General features: G+C 39.3%; 1 protein-coding gene across 1 annotated transcript in view; it reads right to left on the bottom strand.

Annotated features, from left to right (window-relative positions):
* LOC110448420 overlaps positions 1–21,775 on the bottom strand; it is an 84,734-nt gene extending 62,959 nt beyond the window's left edge. Inside the window, exon 1 of the mRNA XM_021494645.1 lies at positions 21,714–21,775. Coding sequence (XP_021350320.1) covers positions 21,714–21,753 — 40 coding nt within the window. The 5' untranslated portion in view covers positions 21,754–21,775. The remainder of the gene's footprint in view (positions 1–21,713) is intronic.
* Between the last annotated feature and the right edge of the window lie 3,150 nt (positions 21,776–24,925).

The raw sequence follows: 24,925 nt of genomic DNA, 5'->3' as shown, positions 1-24,925 counted from the left end.
CACCTGGCTAATATATCCCTTTGTGTGTATGCCTGCGTGTGTGTTGGAGATGTATAACCAAGCAGCAGTTGACATGATGTGAGGGTTTCGTCGTCGTCGTCAATGTTTGCTGATACCAACGTTATAGTTCTGAACTGCCTCTGTTTCTGTTTGGATGGTTGGCAGGATTGGTTTTACTTCTGTGTGATTTCCCGAGAGGTTTTTCCCGACATCTCTACGTAAAGCCGATGAGACGTTGTCACCATCATCCGTAAAAAACCCACTCTATTCCCCAAGAAGTTGCCGTCAGCTCTCCGCAGCAGACATGAACGCTATTGTGCCAACAGTTGGCTGAAAATATTTAATAGACGGAAGGGATAATTCTTCGGATAAATCAAGATGAATCGCTGGAATACATGCGTGGGTAAACACACAATTATTCGTCGCTCTTGACTGAAGTTCCACCTTGTAATCCACTCGTATAACCTGAATTCCACCTTGTAATCCACTCGTTTAATCTGAATTCCACCTTGTAACCCACTCGTATAACCTGAATACCGGCTCGTCCAGCAGTATTATGTTTGATAGTGATGTATCAGGTGATGTGTAAGGTATTGTTTTCGTAGAACCTTCGACAGAGGTCGCTCTTTAAGTTGATTACTGACGTGTTGTCGAAAAGTTGTAATCCAGTATATCTGTCCGACGCACGTTAGTGTTGTGTTAGCATCGTTGTATAGTTCATCCAATATGACAAGAACGGTAAAATCGTGTTTTGATGGGAGGAGAATCGGAAATGAGTCTCTTAGGATGTTTAAATTAGCGTATATAATAATACAACAACGTCTCAGATTCTGTGACATCGCAATATGTTGTTTGCATGTGCATGCGGGATGTGCCCTTCCTGGTATTCCTTTTTTATTTTTACGAACTTACACCCGAAAGAATCTGCAGAAAGTATCAATTTTCAGCGTTTATATAATACATTTTCTTATCATTGGCATGCTCGTACAAGAAGATATCCTTAAAGATGATGTATTGGTATTGGCTTTACTACGTAGTAAATATCCTGACGTTATCAATAATCATGTTGCTGTCGTGTGTGCATAGGCTCGCCTGCGTAGCGTCCCTGCAGAAAGGGCGTAATAATTGTACCTGCTGCCCCCATTGCATGATCGTAAGAGGCGACTAAATTTGGAATCTTATCTTTTCTCTTCTTTCTAAACAACTTTCTTCTATCTAATGTCTCCCTTAACAATGCCTCACTTTTGGCCTTCAGTTGAGCTGCGAGGAAAACTTTGGGTTCTGTCCCCTGGCCGAACCATACCAGAGTCTGTAAAAATGGTAGTTTCTACTCCTGCTTAACGCTCAGCAATTTAGGATTGGGACGGCTGGTTCGCCCTTTGTCAATATAATGTGACCGGATGGAGTGTCCTGCTGGGTGTCTTCGGCAGTATGTTTCAGTGAGGTAGCACTATAAAGTCGGATCAGTTCCGCGCTATCACAAGGAGACAAACACGAACATGTCGCAGCCTCCCAAAAGACACACGCATACACTACACGCATGCATCTTTCACACAGGGGAGGCCGTCCTTAAATGACCGTAGCTGTTGATAGGACGTTAAACAATACTAAACCAACCCAGTCTGAAAAGCGAATATCCCCAATTTACTAGTATTCAATGGGCTGACGTCTTTGCACCGACATGTTTCAATAGAATATATCCTCAGAGTATTAATATCCCTGTCCAATGACAGGCTTCAAATAGAAGATCACCACAAACAACGTCCAATGATAGGTTTCGAATAGAAGATTGTCATAAACAACGTCAAATGACAGGCTTCAAATGAAATATTGCCATAAACAACGTCCAATGACAGGCTTCAAATATAGGAACGCCACAAACAGCGTCCAATTGTTTATGCAAAGGGTGTACATCTGTTCAGGAAGCTGTTCATGAATATCCTGTCATCAAGACATTCAGGGTATCTTATTTCAATCTTTCCCCTTTCATGTATTAACATAGCTTAAGAGTTACTTAAGCATTAGCCGCCGCTAAATGAAAGATGACGAATAAATGAAAAGTCGTAAAAATGTAATAATGCAGGTGACGAAGTGAAGATACGGAAGATGATTTTGTGGTTTGCCATCTTCTTCCCTTTCGTTCCCTTGCATTCGCATCGATATGGACAAAGATGAAACAAAAGATAGCTAGTTTGCGTTCTTTTGTGGCGTCCTATCGTACAAATACAATCCTGAGACATAAAGGCGATGAAGAGCGACAATAATCATTCTGTTGTCTGCTGTAACACATAATAAGTTACATCATACAACCATAAAACAAGCATTACAATACATGTTACTGTGCCAAAATGTGTTCATGTGTATTCCCCTGAAACAAAACGACAAGCCAAAGTAGATTTCTACTTTCGTTTTAATCGAGAGTTACACTGAACATATATAAAAGGTTTTCGGAGACACTTTACAAAATCTAGATACTGGACTCATATACACCTAAGGATTCCCTTACTACTGCCAACAGGTGTAGCTATGCAATGAACAATTTTTTATTAAAAATAGATTATTTCTGAAAAGAAACCCACTGTCTACGTTTAGTTCAGTAAAGGGAAGTTACTCCATTGCCGTAATTAAATCAGGTGGAAGTAACCGTTGATAATCAAGGTAGTTTTGATTTTTGAATTTTAATTTGTTCTCTGAATTTTCTAGTCTCGCTGTCCGTCTCTGTGCTCCTTCATTGCTAGGGGTATACGATGATCGATAGATTATTTGGCGAGATCACCTAGTCAATTTGTGAGAAGTTTCTGTATTACTAAACAATTGCAAGATCTGTCACTTTAAGGGTGAACAACACAATTTATATAAGCTTACACAAGGTCACAGCGGAAGAATGTATTATCCATTTTGACCGTGGAAGTAATTGTTTTGATGGCCGCAGAAGGATACATTGTGTTATCTAACTTAACACCGCGGAGGGATACATTGTCTAATCTAGCTAAGCTAGTTCATTAACTGTTCACAACAACTTAGATTGATAGTCCTTTCATTGGGGGAATTTTCTTCTAAGCCCCGATCAGTAATAATTATTGAAAGCCCTATCGATTAACTTTAGACATCCTGGAATTCATTGATACGTTACAGACTTGCCATTCAGGCTTTCAGAGACAGCGCCTTATTTGATCGTGTTTCACAGATTCATTGGTTAAGAAATTCAGTCGACAAGCGGCGAATTCAGAGCAGTTTTCCAGACTTCAGGAAAAATGAAATTCTTTTTTTTGTCTGTTTTTTTTTTACCACGCCGTTTCTCTATTATGCCCACACACAAATAGTAACCATATGTGGGAAAACTGGTTGCTAGCCTAAGTGTTTCTGTATTGCCCTCCTAGTGTAACTATAGGTGCGGTACGGCTATTCTATCGGCGTATGTAGCGGATATCACTGGTGCTGTCTATTTGTTTACATGGGTGGTTACTTTTGATACGACCGGATGTTGGGGACTTACCGGAAGAGGATCTTGGCTCACTGCACATACGCCATAGATTGAGCCAATCAGAATGGGTGTCCGATACGTGTAACATAGGGCCAGGAGGCTGTGTTCCGAGAGGGGGTGGTTTTTCACCGTTATAGAATAGTTACATTTACCTATGGGCCTTATTTTACCACGTGTGGGCTGATATTCATAGGTTCACTTCACTTCATTCTGTGCTCTACATAGACTAACACTGTAGGTTTTGTTCTGTCTTGTATTATATACGACTGTTATTAACGTACGTATTGTTTGCCATGTTTTAACGGCTACCTTAGCCGTGTGAAATGTAATAAAAGTAAGTTAACTTTCAAACAAGGTGTTGATTGATTTATAACTCGGATACTCCTCCACATCTGACGGACCTGTGGGGATTTGTCGGTAGTTTTGGTGAAAACCTAAATTACTATACGATCACTAACATCTACCGACAATGGACAGGCTCTCCACACGGACGTCCTATTACACATACAAACAAAACAGAAACCCCATGAACTTCAGACCCATCCTTTGAATACGAGGAGGGATAATACCGAACAGTGTTATAGGTAACCATACCGGTACTCACCTTCCAAACAAGAACACATCAGGATTAACCATTCAGTACTCTGCTGGTAACCTCATTCACAGTGTCAGGAAGATATTTTTCTAGTTGCAGTCTACTAGGAATAACACGAGAAAGGTTAACACAACACGTGTTAGGTAACTATATTAACAATAAACGATGGGGGCTGTATAATATACTCTTTGTTTGACCTTACTCACAATAACACGAGGCGGAGTGTTACAATAAAGTATCTTACAATACCGCAGAGAGGAATAGTACCACAACGATTTCTAGATTGTGATCTCAATAACGTGAGGAGTTAACCATAAGGGTTTTGTAGTTGAAAAAAGTACCACAGAATTTAAACTAACCTTATTTGGAGTTTTAGGTTACCGTACTCTCAATAACACAGAGAGATATGGTACCACAGGAGTTAAGGTTACCTTACTCACAATAACACAGAGGGCATGGTACCACGGGAGTTTTAGGTTACCTTACTAACAATAACACAGAGAGACATGGTATCACAGGAGTTTTAGGTTACCTAACTCACAATAACACAGAGAGACATGGTACCACTGGAGTTAAGGTTACCTTACTCACAATAACAAAGAGAGATATGGTACCACAGGAGTTAAGGTTACCTTACTCAAAATAACACAGAGAGACATGGTACCACAGGAGTTAAAGTTACCTTACTCACAATAACACAGAGAGATATGGTACCACAGGAGTTTAAGATTACCTTACTCACAATAACACAGAGAGACATGTTACCACCGGAGTTTAAGATTACCTTACTCACAATAACACAGAGAGACATGTACCACAGGAGTTTTAGGTTACCTTACTCACAATAACACAAGAGAGATATGTTACCACAGGAGCTAAGGTTACCTTACTCACAATAACACAGAGAGGCATGGTACCACAGGAGTTAAAGTTACCTTACTCACAATAACACAGAGAGATGTGGTACCACAGGAGTTAAGGTTACCTTACTCAAAATAACACAGAGAGACATGGTACCACAGGAGTTTCAGGTTACCTTACTCACAATAACACATAGAGACATGGTACCACCTTATTTGGAGTTTTAGGTTACCGTACTCTCAATAACACAGAGAGATATGGTACCACAGGAGTTAAGATTACCTTACTCACAATAACACAGAGAGAAATGGTACCACGGGAGTTTTAGGTTACCTTACTAACAATAACACAGAGAGACATGGTATGACAGCAGTTAAGGTTACCTTACTTACAATAACACAGAGAGATATGGTACCACAGGAGTTTTAGGCTAACCTTATTTGGAGTTTTAGGTTACCGTGCTCTCAATAACACAGAGAGATATGGTACCACAGGAGGTTTAGGTTACCTTACTCACAATAACACAGAGAGAAATGGTACCACAGGAGTTAAGGTTACCTTCCTCACAATAACACAGAGAGATATGGTACCAAAGGAGTTTGAGGTTACCTTACTCACAATAACACAGAGAGAAATGGTACCACGGGAGTTTTAGGTTACCTTACTAACAATAACACAGAGAGACATGGTATCACAGCAGTTAAGGTTACCTTAATCACAATAACACAGAGAGAAATGGTACCACGGGAGTTTTAGGTTACCTTACTCACAATAACACATAGAGACATGGTACCACCTTATTTGGAGTTTTAGGTTACCGTACTCTCAATAACACAGAGAGATAAGGTACCACAGGAGTTAAGGTTACCTTACTCAAAATAACGCAGAGAGACATAGTACCACAGGAGTTTTAGGGTACCTTACTCACAATTACACATAGAGACATGGTACCACTGGAGTTTTAGGTTATCTTATTCACAATAACACAGAGGGCATGGTACCACAGGAGTTAAGGTTACCTTACTCAAAATAACACAGAGAGACATAGTACCACAGGAGTTTTAGGTTACCTTACTCACAATTACACATAGAGACATGGTACCACTGGAGTTTTAGGTTATCTTACTCACAATAACACAGAGGGCATGGTACCACAGGAGTTTTAGGTTACCTTACTCACAATAACACAGAGAGATATGGTACCACAGGAGTTTTAGGTTACCTTACTCACAATAACACAGAGAGACATGGTACCACAGGAGTTTTAGGTTACCTTACTCACAATAACACAGAGAGATATGGTACCACAGGAGTTTTAGGTTACCTTACTCACAATAACACAGAGAGACATGGTACCACAGGAGTTTTAGGTTACCTTACTCACAATAACACAGAGAGATATGGTACCACAGGAGTTTTAGGTTACCTTACTCACAATAACACAGAGAGACATGGTACCACAGGAGTTTTAGGTTACCTTACTCACAATAACACAGAGAGATATGGTACCACAGGAGTTTTAGGTTACCTTACTCACAATAACACAGAGAGACATGGTACCACAGGAGTTTTAGGTTACCTTACTCACAATAACACAGAGAGATATGGTACCACAGGAGTTTTAGGTTACCTTACTCACAATAACACAGAGAGACATGGTACCACAGGAGTTTTAGGTTACCTTACTCACAATAACACAGAGAGATATGGTACCACAGGAGTTTTAGGTTACCTTACTCACAATAACACAGAGAGACATGGTACCACAGGAGTTTTAGGTTACCTTACTCACAATAACACAGAGAGATATGGTACCACAGGAGTTTTAGGTTACCTTACTCACAATAACACAGAGAGACATGGTACCACAGGAGTTTTAGGTTACCTTACTCACAATAACACAGAGAGATATGGTACCACAGGAGTTTTAGGTTACCTTACTCACAATAACACAGAGAGACATGGTACCACAGGAGTTTTAGGTTACCTTACTCACAATAACACAGAGAGATATGGTACCACAGGAGTTTTAGGTTACCTTACTCACAATAACACAGAGAGACATGGTACCACAGGAGTTTTAGGTTACCTTACTCACAATAACACAGAGAGATATGGTACCACAGGAGTTTTAGGTTACCTTACTCACAATAACACAGAGAGATATGGTACCACAGGAGTTTTAGGTTACCTTACTCACAATAACACAGAGAGACATGGTACCACAGGAGTTTTAGGTTACCTTACTCACAATAACACAGAGAGATATGGTACCACAGGAGTTTTAGGTTACCTTACTCACAATAACACAGAGAGACATGGTACCACAGGAGTTTTAGGTTACCTTACTCACAATAACACAGAGAGATATGGTACCACAGGAGTTTTAGGTTACCTTACTCACAATAACACAGAGAGATATGGTACCAAAGGAGTTTTAGGTTACCTTACTCACAATAACACAGAGGGCATGGTACCACGGGAGTTTTAGGTTACCTTACTCACAATAACACAGAGAGACATGGTACCACAGGAGTTTTAGGTTACCTTACTCACAATAACACAGAGAGATATGGTACCACAGGAGTTTTAGGTTACCTTACTCACAATAACACAGAGAGATATGGTACCAAAGGAGTTTTAGGTTACCTTACTCACAATAACACAGAGGGCATGGTACCACGGGAGTTTTAGGTTACCTTACTCACAATAACACAGAGAGACATGGTACCACAGGAGTTTTAGGTTACCTTACTCACAATAACACAGAGAGATATGGTACCACAGGAGTTTTAGGTTACCTTACTCACAATAACACAGAGAGACATGGTACCACAGGAGTTTTAGGTTACCTTACTCACAATAACACAGAGAGACATGGTACCACAGGAGTTTTAGGTTACCTTACTCACAATAACACAGAGAGACATGGTACCACAGGAGTTTTAGGTTACCTTACTCACAATAACACAGAGAGACATGGTACCACAGGAGTTTTAGGTTACCTTACTCACAATAACACAGAGAGATATGGTACCACAGGAGTTTTAGGTTACCTTACTCACAATAACACAGAGAGACATGGTACCACAGGAGTTTTAGGTTACCTTACTCACAATAACACAGAGAGATATGGTACCACAGGAGTTTTAGGTTACCTTACTCACAATAACACAGAGAGACATGGTACCACAGGAGTTTTAGGTTACCTTACTCACAATAACACAGAGAGATATGGTACCACAGGAGTTTTAGGTTACCTTACTCACAATAACACAGAGAGATATGGTACCAAAGGAGTTTTAGGTTACCTTACTCACAATAACACAGAGGGCATGGTACCACGGGAGTTTTAGGTTACCTTACTCACAATAACACAGAGAGATATGGTACCACAGGAGTTTTAGGTTACCTTACTCACAATAACACAGAGAGATATGGTACCACGGGAGTTTTAGGTTACCTTACTCACAATAACACAGAGAGATATGGTACCAAAGGAGTTTTAGGTTACCTTACTCACAATAACACAGAGAGACATGGTACCACAGGAGTTTAAGATTACCTTACTCACAATAACACAGAGGACATGGTACCACAGGAGTTTTAGGTTACCTTACTCACAATAACACAGAGAGATATGGTACCACAGGAGTTTTAGGTTACCTTACTCACAATAACACAGAGAGATATGGTACCACAGGAGTTTTAGGTTACCTTACTCACAATAACACAGAGAGATATGGTACCACAGGAGTTTTAGATTACCTTACTCACAATAACACAGAGGGCATGGTACCACGGGAGTTTTAGGTTACCTTACTCACAATAACACAGAGAGATATGGTACCACAGGAGTTTAAGGTTACCTTACTCACAATAACACAGAGAGACATGGTACCACAGGAGTTTAAGATTACCTTACTCACAATAACACAGAGGGCATGGTACCACGGGAGTTTTAGGTTACCTTACTCACAATAAAAGAGAGATATGGTCCAGGGAGTTTTAGGTTACGTTGTTCACAACAATAGTGTGAGTTGAAAACAGATATCTTTATAATTCACATACAACTACAAGATATGGATAATCAAGGGTGTTTTGTTCAAACTGAATTAAGGTATCAGAGAAAACATGTAACATTTTTTGTATACGCAAAGTGAAAAGCATGATTTTCAGGAACGGTTATCGACTGTGTACAGCTTGCAATCGATAGATTGTTGTTTAATTAAGCTCACAGGGATAGGCGAGAACATTTATTTGTTCTCGATTCCCAACAAGTGTACTTGATTTACATTGGGCATTACGGTTATGAGGACTTTCAACAGCCATCAAGTCACAAAATAACAACAAGCAATTGTTGATTGTGTCCAACTTAAGACATATAAATTCTAATCACGTGCACCACACGTTCGCCATCATTGACAAGATCAATACCGCTATCGTTGATTTTATGAGACTGATTCCGTCATCTTTGGTAACAAGAAAAAATAGTCTAGCACCTTAATTATTGACATCACGAAAAAAGTAACGTCACCATTTATTTCAAAATACTAAAACCATCATCATTGACGTCACTAGACTAAAACAGTCATCATTGACGTCATGAGACTAAAACCGTCATCATTGACAATATGACAGCAATACCGTCATCATGTTGACATAACTCAACTTATATCGTCATTATTGACATCACGTCATTAATTCCGTCATCACTGAAATCAAGAGACTGATACCGTCATTTTTGCCATCACCAGACTAATAATGTCATCATTAGCAACACATGACTAATACCTTGGTCATTGACATCACGACAATAACTCGTCATCATTGACATCAAAAGACTAAAACCGTCATCATTGACGTCACGAGACTAAAACAGTTATCACTGACATCACGACAATAATACCGTCATCAATGACAACACGACAATAATACTGTTAGCATTGACATAACTCAACTAATACCGTCATTATTGACATAATGCTATTAATACCGTCATCCTTGACATCACGCGACTTATAACGTCATCATTGATTTTACAAGACGTATACCATCATTACTGACATCACGTTACTTATACCGTCATCATTGACATCACGTAACGTATACCGTTATCACTGACATCACGAGACTCATGCCGTCATCATTGACATCACGAGACTTTTATATATATTGCATGAGATAAATAATTTGTTAAATTACATATCTTGGAATTCGACATGCTCACGCTCAGATACCACAAATAAGGCTACTGGCGTTTGTACATGCAGTATGTACCTGAATCTTACCTAACGCTCGATACGACTGAATCCTGAAATAGGAAGCTGAACACCAACATAGATGCCCCAGGGAAATACAATACTTCAACCAGAAATAGATCGCAGACAGTTGGCTAGGCTGTCTGTAGCAAAGAACAATCGGATATCGGGACTTGGTGACATTCTCTAATGTATATCTCAATATCACTTTACACATGCGCACTTGTTCGTTGTTGTGTATATCTTGAGGCTGAAAGTGAGGCAGGTGATGTTAGACATGTGATTTATTTTGTATGATTAAAGGACTTGGGCGTTATGGGTAATTTTTAGCCTCATGAAAAGTAAAAAGAATTTCAACTTGAATTTTTTTACCAATTTCTGTAATAAACATCATGTTGGTTAATTAAAGCTATCTTTCTCGGCAATGTTTTTCCAGTGCGCACGCGAAGAGGCCAAACCATAGCAACAAAAATACGTTGCTATGAAAAAATTGCCAAAATATCATGTTTTTGGAAAGTTAGCACACAGCAATAAAAGCCTCCGCATGTGACAAACAAAAAATCCTTTCTACGAATGAACACTGGCATGACAATGATTTAGCATGTCAAATATTTATTTGTTTGTTGCATGCGGATGCTTTCAAAAATTGAAAAGTGTTTAGTTAATTTCTTTCAAAATGGCCAATCTTCCATTTAATAGCGCACAACAGACAATATTTACGCATTTTATTATGAAAACACCAGTTTATGTCTCTCTTTGCAATACCATATCTCCTAAACCAGTTGTCGAACGAATTTGAAATTTCATATTTGTGTACTTCATTTATTCCAGATTACGAACATAACTAATTTTAAATCCCCGATGAGGCCGAAAAAGACCCTTAAAGCCCCTAGTCCTTTGTCTGGATAGCAGTGGATAGAATTTAGTGTGTGTCTGAAGCGTTGTGTCCGGTGCGTCTGTCTATGAAGGGGTGACCGGAGCGTGGGGGTATAGGTCTAGACAGCAGAAATGGCGAAACCAGGGCGAACACTGTATGATCGCTCGGAGCGTCTGTCTGAAAGCAGGAAGTGTCTGACCGGGTCGCCTGTCTAGATAGCACGAAGGGCTTGTAACCGGGTCGCCTGTCTAGAAAGCACGAAGTGTCTGACCGGAGTGTATGTCTAGATATCCGGAGTTGTGTAACCTGAGCGTATGTCTAAATAGTGTGAAGGTTGTGTGACAGTCGCGTGTATCTAGACATACGTCCTGAAGTGTCTGAAGTGGTGGTAGAGTGGCGAGAAGGCTAACGCATTCGATTTTTGTCATGTCGTCCGGGGTTCGATATCCGTATCGATCGTTTAAATGTATGGGATAACTAGCCCGACCAAATTGATTTTCTCTAGTTACATCGGTTTCCTTCCACATTAAGTCCAGATAACAGGTAGAGTAGTGTATATCCGAGGCGTCTGTCTAGACAACAGGAAGTGTGTATATCCGAGGCGTCTGTCTAGATAGCAGGAGGTTTGTGTATCTGAGGCGTCTGTTTAGCAGGAAGTGTCTAACTAGAGCGTATGTCTAAATAGCAGAAGGTGTGTTTGTGTGTGACCGGGGCTTCTGTCTTGAAAGCAGGAATTAAGTGTCTGACCGAGTTGTAAATACACAATAAAGCAGTAAGTGTGTAGCTGATGCGTCTGTTTAGACCACAGGAAGTGTGTGTATCCGAGCTGTCTATTTAGATAGCAGAAAGTGTGTTTATCTGAGGCGTCTGTCTAGACAACAGGAAGTATGTGAATCCGGGGTGACTGTCTAGACAGCAGGACGTGTATGTAGGCATCTATCTAGACAACGAGAAGTGTGTGTATCCGAGGCGTCTGTCTCGACGAGAAGTGTGTATATCCGAGGCGTGTGTCTAGACAACGAGAAGTGTGTGTATCCGAGGCGTCTGTCCAGACAACGAGAAGTGTGTATATCCGAGGCGTCTGCCTAGACAACAGGAAGTGTGTGTATCCGAGGCGTCTGTCTATTGCCATCAATATTTAACTTTTCATGTCACCAAACAAGGCCAACCTGTTTGGCATTTGTAATGATGGAAGACTATTACAGACCAATTATGTATTTGGGGAGGACAAGGCAATGGGTGTGGATGGAGGACAAAGTCATTCTGCTAATGCTGTGGTATCTATTAAAACGAAACTCAATCAGTCTGTCGTCTCTACTTGAGGGTTACACTCAAGCCTACTGTATGTCGTGGGAAGTGCTGATCACAGATCGTCGTATTAGCCAAGTTTGTCAAAGAATAACTCCTCAAATCAAATGCAATACAATATTCTGATAATATCATAAGATGTATTAGTAACAGAGGTACAATATAGTATTTCAACTCTCACTCTGTTTACTCTAGTTACAATAAATAATAACAACCAAGAGGATGTCCCAGTGTTTGTATTAGTTGTCTAAATGGTAGTGTCTAAAGTATCAAAGTACACTGGCCAAATAGAGTATCATTGTATTGCAGTGATTGGAAATAGTTTTGATGATAAATATTCAAATAACAATAACAATAAATTATGGCAACTCTGTGCCGAAAGTATTATCTAACAAGAACTAACTGTAATGGGGGACCATTACAGAAGTCCCCAAAACTGCCCCCATTGTCGCAAAGATACATGTACAGCAGAAAAGGATCACAATGGCATAACACACATTCGTACTGAATTTGAGTAAAATCGAACAATATCTGAATTTAGACCAATCTGAATCCATGTTGTTGGTATGGCAACGACACTTATGCAGTTGAATTTGCAGTCCCCCTAATACCCCTATATACCAGTTTTCATAAAAATCAAACAATATATAAATTTCAATCAATCAGAAGCCTCCGTGTGGTTGCTATTAGTTAATATGGCAACGAAACATATGCGATTTAATTTGCAGTCCCCTAATACCCTTATATACTAATTTTCATAAAAATCAAACAATATCTTAATTTCGACCAATCAGAAGCCAGTATATAGCGACCATTTTGTCAAATTAGAAAACAAATGTCGCAGTTGAGTTTGTAATTCCATATTACACATACATACTAAATTTGAACAAAATCAAACAATAACGGAGTTTAGACCAATCAGTAACGAGTATATGGCAGCCATTTTGTCTAATTAGAAAACGAATGTCATGGTTGTGTTTGCGGTACCATTATACACCTATATGCCAAATTTAGAATGCATTGGAAAATATCTATAAAACATGTAAAATAGGATAGGTGACGCTGTCTGTCTTGAGCGAACACCTTTAGAAATTTTAAATTCCCAAAAATTTCAAAAATTCACGGCGGCAGTTTTGTCGACAATGTCATTTTTTTATTCAACTTTAGAGCACATCCCAAACCGATACTTTCCTCAAAATTTAATTTTGATGCCCCAAATATAACAATAGTTATGGCTCAATATGTTTTAGCCAATCAGGGGTTGTGGCGGCCATCTTGGATGGTAATCGGAAAAACAAAAAGGCGTTTGCACATCAAAAAGCTATCAGTAATAATCCCTCAAAATTTGAAGATCCGACTTATAGTTTCTGAGAAAAGTGTCGGAAACATTTACGGCGGAAAGTGGAAGAAGAAGAAAGAATAATAATAGTAAGAAGAATTGGAGTAAAAACAATAAGTCCCCAAACGAATAGTCGCCAAACTTCGTTTGAGGGACTTAATAATATCCTCTCTAATGCAGAGTAATCTGACACACATTAAATTATAACTTAAATAACTATCACAGTAATATCTATAGAAAATATTTCATATATTTGTCTAGTACATGAAAATAATAAACTCACTTTAAATTCTTTCAATGTAATTATTTATGTTATGGAAATCGATGAAAGCATCAATTTCTCCATTGCAAGTTCTCAACCAAATATCTTGTAATAAATATAAGAAAACACTAGACTCTTATAAGTAAAAACTATCATTGTTACATTAACTTGATTTCTCTATTACCAATCTGATTAAAATCATATGTTACATGGCTTCGTTAACTTCGTACTACGCCTGAACATCTGAGTGTGCCGCGGTCAGGGTCACGTTCAGGTGACCTTTATATTTATAAATACTCATTAAATTTTGACCAATCAAAGACCCTCTTTCAAAAGGGCGCTCGGACAAATATGGCGGACATTGATGAGAATGATGCGCAAGTTCTGAAGTTATTTGAGATTGATCGTCTGAAACCCGAACAGAAAAAGATATTCGAAGCTTTATTAGAGAAGAAAGACTGTATGGCGGTGTTGTCTACGCAATTATTTCCCAATGGGTACATTTCCTTGGCGTCGTAGAAACGTCAGTTCCCGCCGCCATATTTTTTTTGGAAAACTAATCTGTTCGATACCCCTCGCTATTTATCTATCAAACATGATATTCCGATTCGCTGTTAAACTTTTGCCAGCTCGCCTCTGATTGGTTCATCTAAAGGCCACTTGAACGTGACCCTGACCGCGGCACATTCAGATGTTCAGGCGGAGCCATGTTACAGATGATTTTAATCAGATTGCTCTATTACAAGATTACAAACCAAAGATCTTGTAATAAAAGTAAGACTACAATAGACTCGTATATAGTAAATTACTATAATTACTAACAATGAATTGAATAGGTTTTAGCCTTACACTAAAAGTTATGGAAATCGATGAAAGCATCGATTTCTCTATTACAAGATTAAAATCAAACATCTTGTAATAAATGTAGACTCTTAGTTGAATACTAACCTTATAAGTTATGCTTATTAAAACAAGGGAGATAACTCCTGATGAAACTAGTTAGAAAGGCGCAAGAGCTACTGTGCAGAAGTTTGCACCGCCTTTGATACAATTTAGTGTTTCCCCATTTCCATATCAGGAATTGTGGAGGCAAGATGGCGGCGTTACCAAGTAAAAACGCAGATTTACTTACAAAAATATAAATTAAGATAACTGTATCTGCCATTTGGAGGTCAAGAAAACGTTACCAAAGAAAAAAAATGGAGGCAAGTTGTTACATTCTTGTTCTTGCCTCATATTATTTATTTTTTCCACGGCCTCTAATTAAGAATGAAGTAAAAATAGTGATGTTAAATTGATGTACAGTACCGATCGAGTTACAGATATCTTTATCTTTATACTTACATACGGGATAATATTTCTAAGTACATTTATGTATGAATATAATATAAATTACTATTAATCCACCCCTCTAATTGTACTATTAATGTTTTTATTTTCTAAAACTGAAGAGGTATTGCCTGGGTCTTCTCCAGCTCCGCAGGCGTCCATCCAGCTGCCATCATTAACACAGACAGGAGTCTCTCCGGATCCTCTCCTCTCTTTGCCACCCTCTCGTCAGATAGCTGAAGAGGTGGTACCTGGCAAGGGCAGAATGGCTCCCGAAGTAGGAACTGATACTCTGCTAACAGAGTATCCCTATTCCTTCGGGAACATTCCCGCCCGAACTGGAAGGAGGCAGCCTCCCACCAGAGGAGCTTGGTTCCCCTTTCAAATGTCCTCCAACCTGCCGGAGGCCATTTGAGGGGTCCCAATTCCAGAGACTCTTCCTCCACCAGATCCCACCTCCTCAGAGCTGGAGGAAAGAGTGGCATCTCTCCCTCACCACCGTCTGCTGGCCGGTCTTTTCTGCCTCTGCCACTACAGCTTCCTGCACATATGGGGAAACACACTGAGCAGGGCTTGCCGGGAACATCTGGCTCTTCTCCTCAGCCACTGTTGTTTCCCGTACAAGTGGGTTAACACACAGAGCAGGACTGGCTGGTAGCGTCTGTCTCGTCTCTTCTGCCACTGTGGTTTCCCGCACAGGTGTGGAACACACAGAGCAGGACTGACCGATAGGCGGGGTCTTGGGCGTCTCTTCTGCCACTGTGGTTTCCCACACAGGTGGGGAAACACACAGGGCAGGGCTGATAGGCGGGCTCTTGGGGTATCTCCTGCCACTTAGGTTTCCCACACAGGTGGGGAAACGAACAGGGCAGGGCTGATTGGCAAGGAGACTCCCGTAAATATGGGGAGGTCAAATAGTGGTTCCCTCAACTCCACCCTCTCAGATGAAATTAAAGGAGTCATCATCTTCATGTCATACCTGAACCCATATACCTCCTCATCCGCATTCGGCACAACCGCCATTCCGAATCTTGATGGACTTTCTTCCACTGTGAAGGTGGGGTAGAGGGTACGAGCAGCACACGATGGACACACTTGATATGTATATCAATATGTGCTGCTCGGCTTGCCATATAGCTCCATTTGCTATAAGGACAAGTCTTCGCTATCCCATGTTTATCGCGAAGATTTTGCTTCAAACTCTTCATGCTCCCATACTGCTTTTTACAGGTGGCGCAGGGGTAACCTGTAAGCGTAAAGAAAACAAATTTCAGTAATAAGTATATACAGCTAATTACTTGAACATCCTCTTTCTATGTATACTTATTTATACATGGTTTATAACATCAAATTTCTTCTTTCAGACTAGCTGCACGATTCTTGTACATCATCCACACAGGTGTGAGATCCTCGTCCGGTATATCCAGGATGGATCGCCAAGGACTCGGGATGATAGTCAACAGGTCATCTATCTGGCCAGGACAGAATCACCAGAACAAGAATCCAGAATGTGCATTACTGCTCAATGTATCTGCACCAGGAGTAGCAGCCAGACTATACATCATGCATAAGGCAACGTTCCCCAGAACAGCACGAGTACTGGGATTTTACAACAAAACTCCCACCCTTTTCGTTACAACTTTCCCAAACTAAATAAAAAAATGAGACCTTTTACATGACTCAAACTACAAAATCTCCCATCCACCTGGGTTCCTTCCTGTTCCTCCTCGGCCTGTGTCCCGGTTCTGACACATTACTGTTTGTAATATCATTATGTCCTCCCCCCATAGATTGTATGACAATTTTGTATTCCTCATTCGTTTTGTTTTTCTTGGTATTTGCTCCACAGTTTCCTTTGAACCCATGATAGGGTTTCATAAGATCATGATGTACCACCTTACTTGGGGCCGACTTCCATTTTCTGATCTTGTATACAAGGTCCGAAAGTTGTTCTTCTATAACATAAGGTCCTTCCCATCTTCCTTGTAGTTTAGGAGATCGACCCTTAGTTCTTGTAAGCACTCTTAAGTAAACAGCATCTCCGACATCATATTGTTTGGCATTAGCTCTATGGTCATAGTTACGTATTTACAGGTCACTGACATGTATCATTTCCTCCCGTGCTTCATCATACACATCCCATAGCTTTTGCTGAAGCATGGCAACATAGCTTGTATATATAGGCAGAGTTTCATCTCTAGATGGGGGTTTCCCATATAGAAGGTCTATTGGCAGCTGAATCTTTCGACCAAACATTAACATGCTTGGAGTGTAACCAGTGCTGCTGACGATACGTATGCTAGTGTTGCAAGGGGAAGATGGACATCCCAATCCCTCTGATTATAAGTTACACATTTGCTAAGAATCTCTTCAACAGTGCGGTTAAACCGTTCTACAAGTCCATCGCTCTGTGGATGATAAGCAGTGGTTCTTGTTTTGTCAATACCTAGCATATCGCATGAAGACTGAAACAGCAAGGACTTAAACTGAGACCTTTTACATGACTCAAACTACAAAATATCCCATCCACCTGGGTTCCTTCCGGTTCCTCTACTTGCCATTTCACCCAGAAGGGTAGAAGGTGGTGTACCTGAATGCTGACAACTGTGGGGGCCAAAACAAGAACCAAGTATGTATAAAAAAATAATCTAGCAATCAACTCGCCTGGTTTACAAGCTTATCTGAGTTTATTAGTGACGGCATACCTTATTGACAAGTAGATGTATAATAACATATAACCACCATATCTTCAATCTACTTTTTTTCCATGTGGTAACCAGTTATCTGGCATGGAGGGTTTCAAATGGGTTTCACGAGGAAATCTATCTGCATTTCATGAAGCCGTACCATGATCGCTGCATGGTGGATGGCATCTTTGGGTTGATCAGGAGGAAGATTAGGAGTAGCGATATAGACAGCCTCGTTGATTTGAAGATAGCCATTGAGGCTTCATCCCCACATAGCCAAGCCAATTTGTTGTCAAACATGACGGAAAACGCATGGCAATGGTATGACTGGAAAAGCCTTTTCAAACCTATTTTCAGGATTGTTCCAGTAATCGGAAAAAAATAATCACTTTCATTTCTCCTCAACCTTTCCAGGTACATTTATGCAAATATCTTTATGAGACCGGTGAATTATTAGTAATTTATTACAGTAATTATGTGATTAGATGGGATATACAGGTTAATTAACATTCCTTGCTGGAGTTGTATCTTTAAGGGGCCAATATTCAACTCAGGCAGAGGATATAAACCTACCTTGTTACCACATAAACGTCAAATAAAAATGTAAGTCGTACTTCAATATTTAAGAGCTTCGTCATTCTTGAACATTTAACAATCTAATAGTTTAGAGAAAATAACGCATTGTCATTTGACAGTCAACTAAGTAACCTCCCCCTGCTTATTTCTGCAAACAAATGTCTCATTGCTCCTAAAATTATATTTATTTGTTCAAAGGAATAGTAGAGGTGAAAGCATCAGCAGGTGGTGGAGAGAAAAAAGATTCCAGAGTGTCTTCCTACTCCAGTGGAACCATAGGGACGGTCGGCAAGCCAAGCATGGTACCTGTACAGACAGATCCGCCCATTTGTCCGTGGGCCTCGCTAGGACTACTTGTGTCTAGTGGTATTAAAGTGCCTTCTACTATTGAACTCCAGACTGGTGGTAACCCGGATGTCACAGAGGAATAGACTGCTTGTCTCCATGTGATGATAGTTTGTTTGTTTGTTTGTTTGATTTTGTTTAACGTCCTATTAACAGCTAAGGTCATTTAAGGACGGCCTCCCCTGTGTGCAAGATGCATGCGTGTAGTGTATGTGTGTGTATTTTGGGAGGCTGCGATATATTCGTGTTTGTCTTCTTGTAATAGCGCGGAACTGTGATGATAGAAAAACTCACCAGGTGACATCAAATAAAGTGGACATTTTAAAATTAAATTGTGAATTAAGGTTGAATGAAAATGTTTTTTTAAAGAATGCTTTAATTGCTGATAATATATCTTTGTTAAAGGTTTATACGTTGTATTATATTACACACAAAAATCCAAATACCTACGTTGAAATTTCACAATTTATGAAAATTAGTTTTTGTGTTATTAAAATTTCTTTTTTATATTTGTGTTGCCCAGATGTAATAATCTGTAACAGGGACCTTTTTATAGGTGTGCATTTGGTATGTTGTCTTAAAAACCAATAAGTGTTATTGAATTGAAGTAAACACAAAGAGAAAAAATACATAAATCGTTTTCAAAGTTGAAAATAGTTCGTGTTTTATTTGTGAAAAGTTAACATATTTGAAATAGTCCAACCAGAACATGTCAGGGTAACATCTACATGTACATGTATATTTGCGTGAGTGTTTATGTTGAGTGAACTTAGATGTTTGAACTACTAGGTCAGCAGTGAAGCTTCTCTCACTCCTGGGTGAGACAAAAATGTTTCGGCCAAAGTCATGGATACACCTGTCCAGTGTCAGATATGTACAGATTATGTAGACCTTTGTACTACCATAGTTAAGTCAATGACAACCCCAGTGGGTTTTTTTCCAAATATACAATTTTTACACAATTAAGGGTTGAATCTTAACCAAAATATTAAAACACAAAGGGGAAATAGATACTTCCAATATATCAATACAGGACGGTAATAACCCGAATCAGTCTTCATTGTCAGTGGTATCAACAACTACCTATTTTGACGTCACATTTGTGACGTTATTTCCCCATTCTGGATAACGTCAAAAAGTATTTTGTTTCTTAAAAACCTCTAAACTTTCACACACCACTGCGAAGTCAAATATTAACATAAAGCAAATGAATTACTTGTTTCTTCCTCTTTAAAATAACACCAAACTTACAAAATCGATTGTGCATGTCCTAAGGACCCTTTTGCCAGATCTTGACTCATATGTGGCGCTAGATAGTACATACTAATTATATCGAAGAACAGAGCACGCATCGCACAGCCAGCACTTTTTGTCAAACATCGCGACGGACATCAAAGCATCTTCTATAAGACGTTGTTTGCTGAAACGGATGCTGCCAGGTTATCAATCACAGAATAAATGGTAAACAAAATCAGGAAGCTTGAATAGATAGTGTTGATAATGCCTGTAGCCCTCGTAAAAGGACAGCTTTCTGTCACAATGTACCAGATAATTACCGGTTATAACGTGAATGACAGCTACATCTCTCGTAAACTAGCTGCTCTCTGTCTGGCCTTACTCGGCCTTACGCCTTCGGTGTGAAATCTTGGATATAATGTATGATATCGGTGTTGAAACCGAGGACCAAACAGAGATGCTGAACTACAGTGAACCAAAGCTAAAGAAAGAGCATCATCATCGTCAGATGTTTTTAAATACAAAGTGTCAAGAAGTCAATAAAAAGGCTAGAAAGCCAGTAATCTTGACAAGATTGTGTCTACGGATTTAGGGACGCTACATTACACTATAACGTTATATGCAAGGCGAACAAATAAATCGCCCGGTAATCATTTCTGAAAGAGATGCGGAAATTACAGATTTTTCCAGAAATACTTTTACGGGAAATTCAACCATTAAAAGATGCAATATACTCGTATACGTTATTTAATATGGACTTATCTTTATAAATCCTCTCTACTTCATTTCGCCAATATCCTTAATATTGCATCCGGATGGACGTCGGCCAATTACAATTGTTTCTGTCGAATCCCTGACAGCTATTTCTACATCATTCAGATAACCTCAGCCGATAGCGGTGTCCATCATGTCTAAATCCATCTCTAAACTGAGAAAACCTTATCAGTTCCCTTGGACGTAGTACACATTGAGTTACTTCCACAGTGAGAGAAAACCATAGAAAAGAAATACTAACAAACAGGATTCATTTTCATGATTTTAGAGATGTGTTGGTATTTCCACTGACATGAATAGTTACTTACGTGTTGCCAGACGTAAGTTGTATATCAGGTACCATATAGAGTTCGAAGTACCTATCCGGTATAAATTCATCTAAAAATCGCTGAGGGTCCTCAGAAGAAAATCCCGAAATTTCATACAACCAAGAAGTATTTGTTCGGTCCGAGAAATGGCGGGGAACATCTGGCGATTCAAATGCTGATTGTTTAGATTCGTCGAGATAATGCAAAAGCGAAGGCATGTAATTCATTGTCTTTCAAAAATTCATTAGCTAAAATGTCATCTCTGTGTCGATCACAGGAGATCGTGTCTTGGTCTTGGTTGCTGGGTACGTATAGGTTATAACGTACCCAGCGACTGAAAGCCTAAAACAAGATTAATATAAATAGTAGCGTGCCCCTGTGGTCAGAGTCGTATCCAGAACGTCGACAAAATAACAGTTTTATATCACACATGTTAAAGTACGAAGCTTACATAGGGGTAAAAACACTCACATGGCATAAGAGAAGAACGATGATTTGGATTCTCCACCATATAATCGCCCAACGTCTGGTCATCTCCTATGTGAAACGAAAACACGTTTTATCTCCATGAACATTGTTAGTTGTCGATTCTAAATTTGAAATAGGGCGGATTAACTATCCGGATTAAAGTAAAACATTGGTAAAGGGGACATAGCTCTTAGTATCAAATTACATAATAAACGTTATCTCAAGCTCACCATCAATGCTGTGTTGTTTATTATATAACACCGGGTCCCACTTTCCCCATTCTGAATGTGAACAAGAGGTCCCCAGGGTCTATATCATTTACCTGGATATTTAATCAATCATGGCAAAAAATGTTCTTTAATTGGTAATACTAAACACTTCCTCATTTTGGCCGATGTTTCTGAGTGCCAAGGGGTACAACATCCTTCATTTATATAACATTTGATTTCCTGGTGTTAAGGATACCTCATAGCAAAAGACAGTCGGCTGATCAAGAGGAGTAAGGTTTTAAAGAATTACTAACTTTTCCAATTTGGACATTGCCCACAATTCCCATGGAACTACACTCTTCCTACAGCAACTGATTCACGATGTTAAGGAACAAGTATGCTTTGAAAGCGAATTTGGTTGAGATCCTTATATATGTTGATCACAAGTAATAGAGTCTGGGTTAATCACCCTGGGACTAAGTCACCATGGGTGGGGCCAGACCCTTGACCAGTCCTGGAAGCATCATTTTACACCTAGCAGGGGCAAGGATGGGCTCCAAGGTCAATCCTGAAAGCATGAATTCATTTGTCTTTTCATTCCTCAATAAACTATTGAAAGCACATGTTTAGAAATTTAGATATAACGGTTCGGACATTTTAACTGAAGTAAGCAGTTCATACAAACCATTATGCATATCTAAATCTAAAAGATAAATGTCTAAAACGTTGATAAAAATCCATATTTATGCCAAACTTTACGTGTTGGAACTCTATTGTCAGATTTGTAAATAAAATTCATGTTACAATGTCTAAAATATGCATGAACTTGAGTGATTTTGCCATCAATCGAGTCTGGTGTACGACCACGTTAGATCGATGTAAATACATCGCAGTAGATCCCATACAGTAAAGTCGACTGAGAAGCCTTCAGTTTTAATGAGCTTCCTTTTCAGAGCATGGTCCGAGTGTCGGAATTTTCTGTATAAAACCATCCTGTGGATCTATACGCTGTGCAGACAGACTTTATCGGAGTGGGCCAATTTATTTACTGGAGGAATTTTACGGTCATGATCCGATTTCCAATAATAGGTTCGTGGGGCCTGTATCACTCACCATTTCTATATTTGAAGTACAAAATCGAAGTTTCCGCTAAATTTAGACCCTAATGGCCGTCTCAGATTTCCCCAAAAATTAAAATAACATTTCAGGCAATGTCAATGACAAATATTTTTACGACCTTTGGTTAAACTGGTCAAGTGGAACAGAGAAAAAGTCAAACATATTTTAGCCAATCAGAGAATAGGGTGTCCATTTTTTTTAAATTTCGAATCAAACCAATAAATTACAGACATGTTCAGAAGTATTATTATTCAGATCAGGTTTAGTTACCTTTGAAGTTGAAGATGTTTCAATCTGGGAATAGGTGGCCATTTTTTATTGAAATTGCTCCAAAAAACCTTGGTTCGCAGCATAAGAGGAACATTTGTACAAAGCTTTATCAAATTGGTCTTGTGGTAATTACGGTGCAGAAAATGTCTAAGCTATTCAAAATATAAGGTGGACATCTTAGATTCGGCCAGGACACCTTAGATTCGGCCACTTAGATTCGGCCAGGACATTAGCACTAATTTTGTTAATGTTTGCTTATTAGACCTCGATAGGAATTTGAAATGTTTGTCCCGTTTTACGTGCTGAACCCCACAGTACTGTCCGAAGGAGAGCAATACCGTTCTAACACCGAGTCAACTTTATTTAGTGAATGTCCATGCAAAATTTATTTGTAATCCCTTCGCATGTATTAATATTAAGTACATCACTGAATTCCCCCATCACCTTGGAAGGCGAACAAGGCCTAATTATAGTAACTGCAAACCTTATGTGGGTCATTTAGGTATACCAAAGTTATAGAGAACTTTAGCGGTTTGAAAGTCAAAGCCTTGACACCCAGACAAGAACACATACAATGAGTTTCCCCTTTTGATCGATGTTGAAACATGCTGTAGTCGGAGGCCACTCATTTATAGTCAAATAGTCTTTTGAATGCGAACCACTTTTAGGTCCCTCCGTTGCCGAAGTTAGTGATTGGGTGTCAAAGCATTGAGAAGCAAATTAAATTTCCCCTTGGGGCAAATCAGAGCGAAACCCCTTCACTTTCACTTACCAGGTCTTTATAAAATAACCCATATTAACTGGCAACCGGTTTACACTAGGGTTTGGTTCCAGTATTGGGCGTTACAAACTTTGCCACATCCTCCATTAATGCAACATTTCATTACCTCTGCCATTGAATGATCTGTTCAGCACTCTAGGGTTTTAAAGGAAAACCGCACCATGACCTAACTTCACTTGGTTCAATTGCAGGATGTCATTATTTAACCATTTTGCTGCTGCTAATATAAAACACAATACAGAATGGTGGGCTACTTTTATTGAAACAGCACTTTCAATCTTTCATAAATCTCACTGTGAATATACACACATTTTCCATCATTCAGAATCACTGTTCTCACTCACATGCTCACACTCTTGTCATGACAACAAACACAACCTTCATTCCAGGACAACACTGTCCCAATATTGTACAGTAATGTCAATCCCTCTCACCATTTACTGTGCTAAACTCCTTTGCATGTCAAAGAGAGGTGGCACAAGAAAATGTTGAAAAGAATACACATAAATTTAATTTTTGTCCACAAATGGTCCATTTAATTTGCAGTGTTGTCTCATTTGTGTTTCTATGTGCTATACTAATAATGGTAATCTTGAGTGGTACTATATGTTTGTGTGTGTGTGTGTGTGTAGGTGTGAGGTACAACTTTGTTCGATTTGTGAACACCAAATACAACCAAGTACTTCAATACTTTACTTGACCAATTTCCTTAGCGATAATTTGAACAACTTTTGTTTAGGTTTGGACATAAAAACAAGTAGAAAGTAAACTTTGCGTTAAGGTACCAGGTACCCCCAACAAGAGGTTAAACAGTCCTCATTTCTGTATTGCATACC

Source organism: Mizuhopecten yessoensis, unplaced genomic scaffold, assembly GCF_002113885.1.
Source record: "Mizuhopecten yessoensis strain PY_sf001 unplaced genomic scaffold, ASM211388v2 scaffold4033, whole genome shotgun sequence".
Classification (NCBI taxonomy): domain Eukaryota; kingdom Metazoa; phylum Mollusca; class Bivalvia; order Pectinida; family Pectinidae; genus Mizuhopecten; species Mizuhopecten yessoensis.
This window is presented reverse-complemented; position numbering and strand designations above follow the sequence as displayed.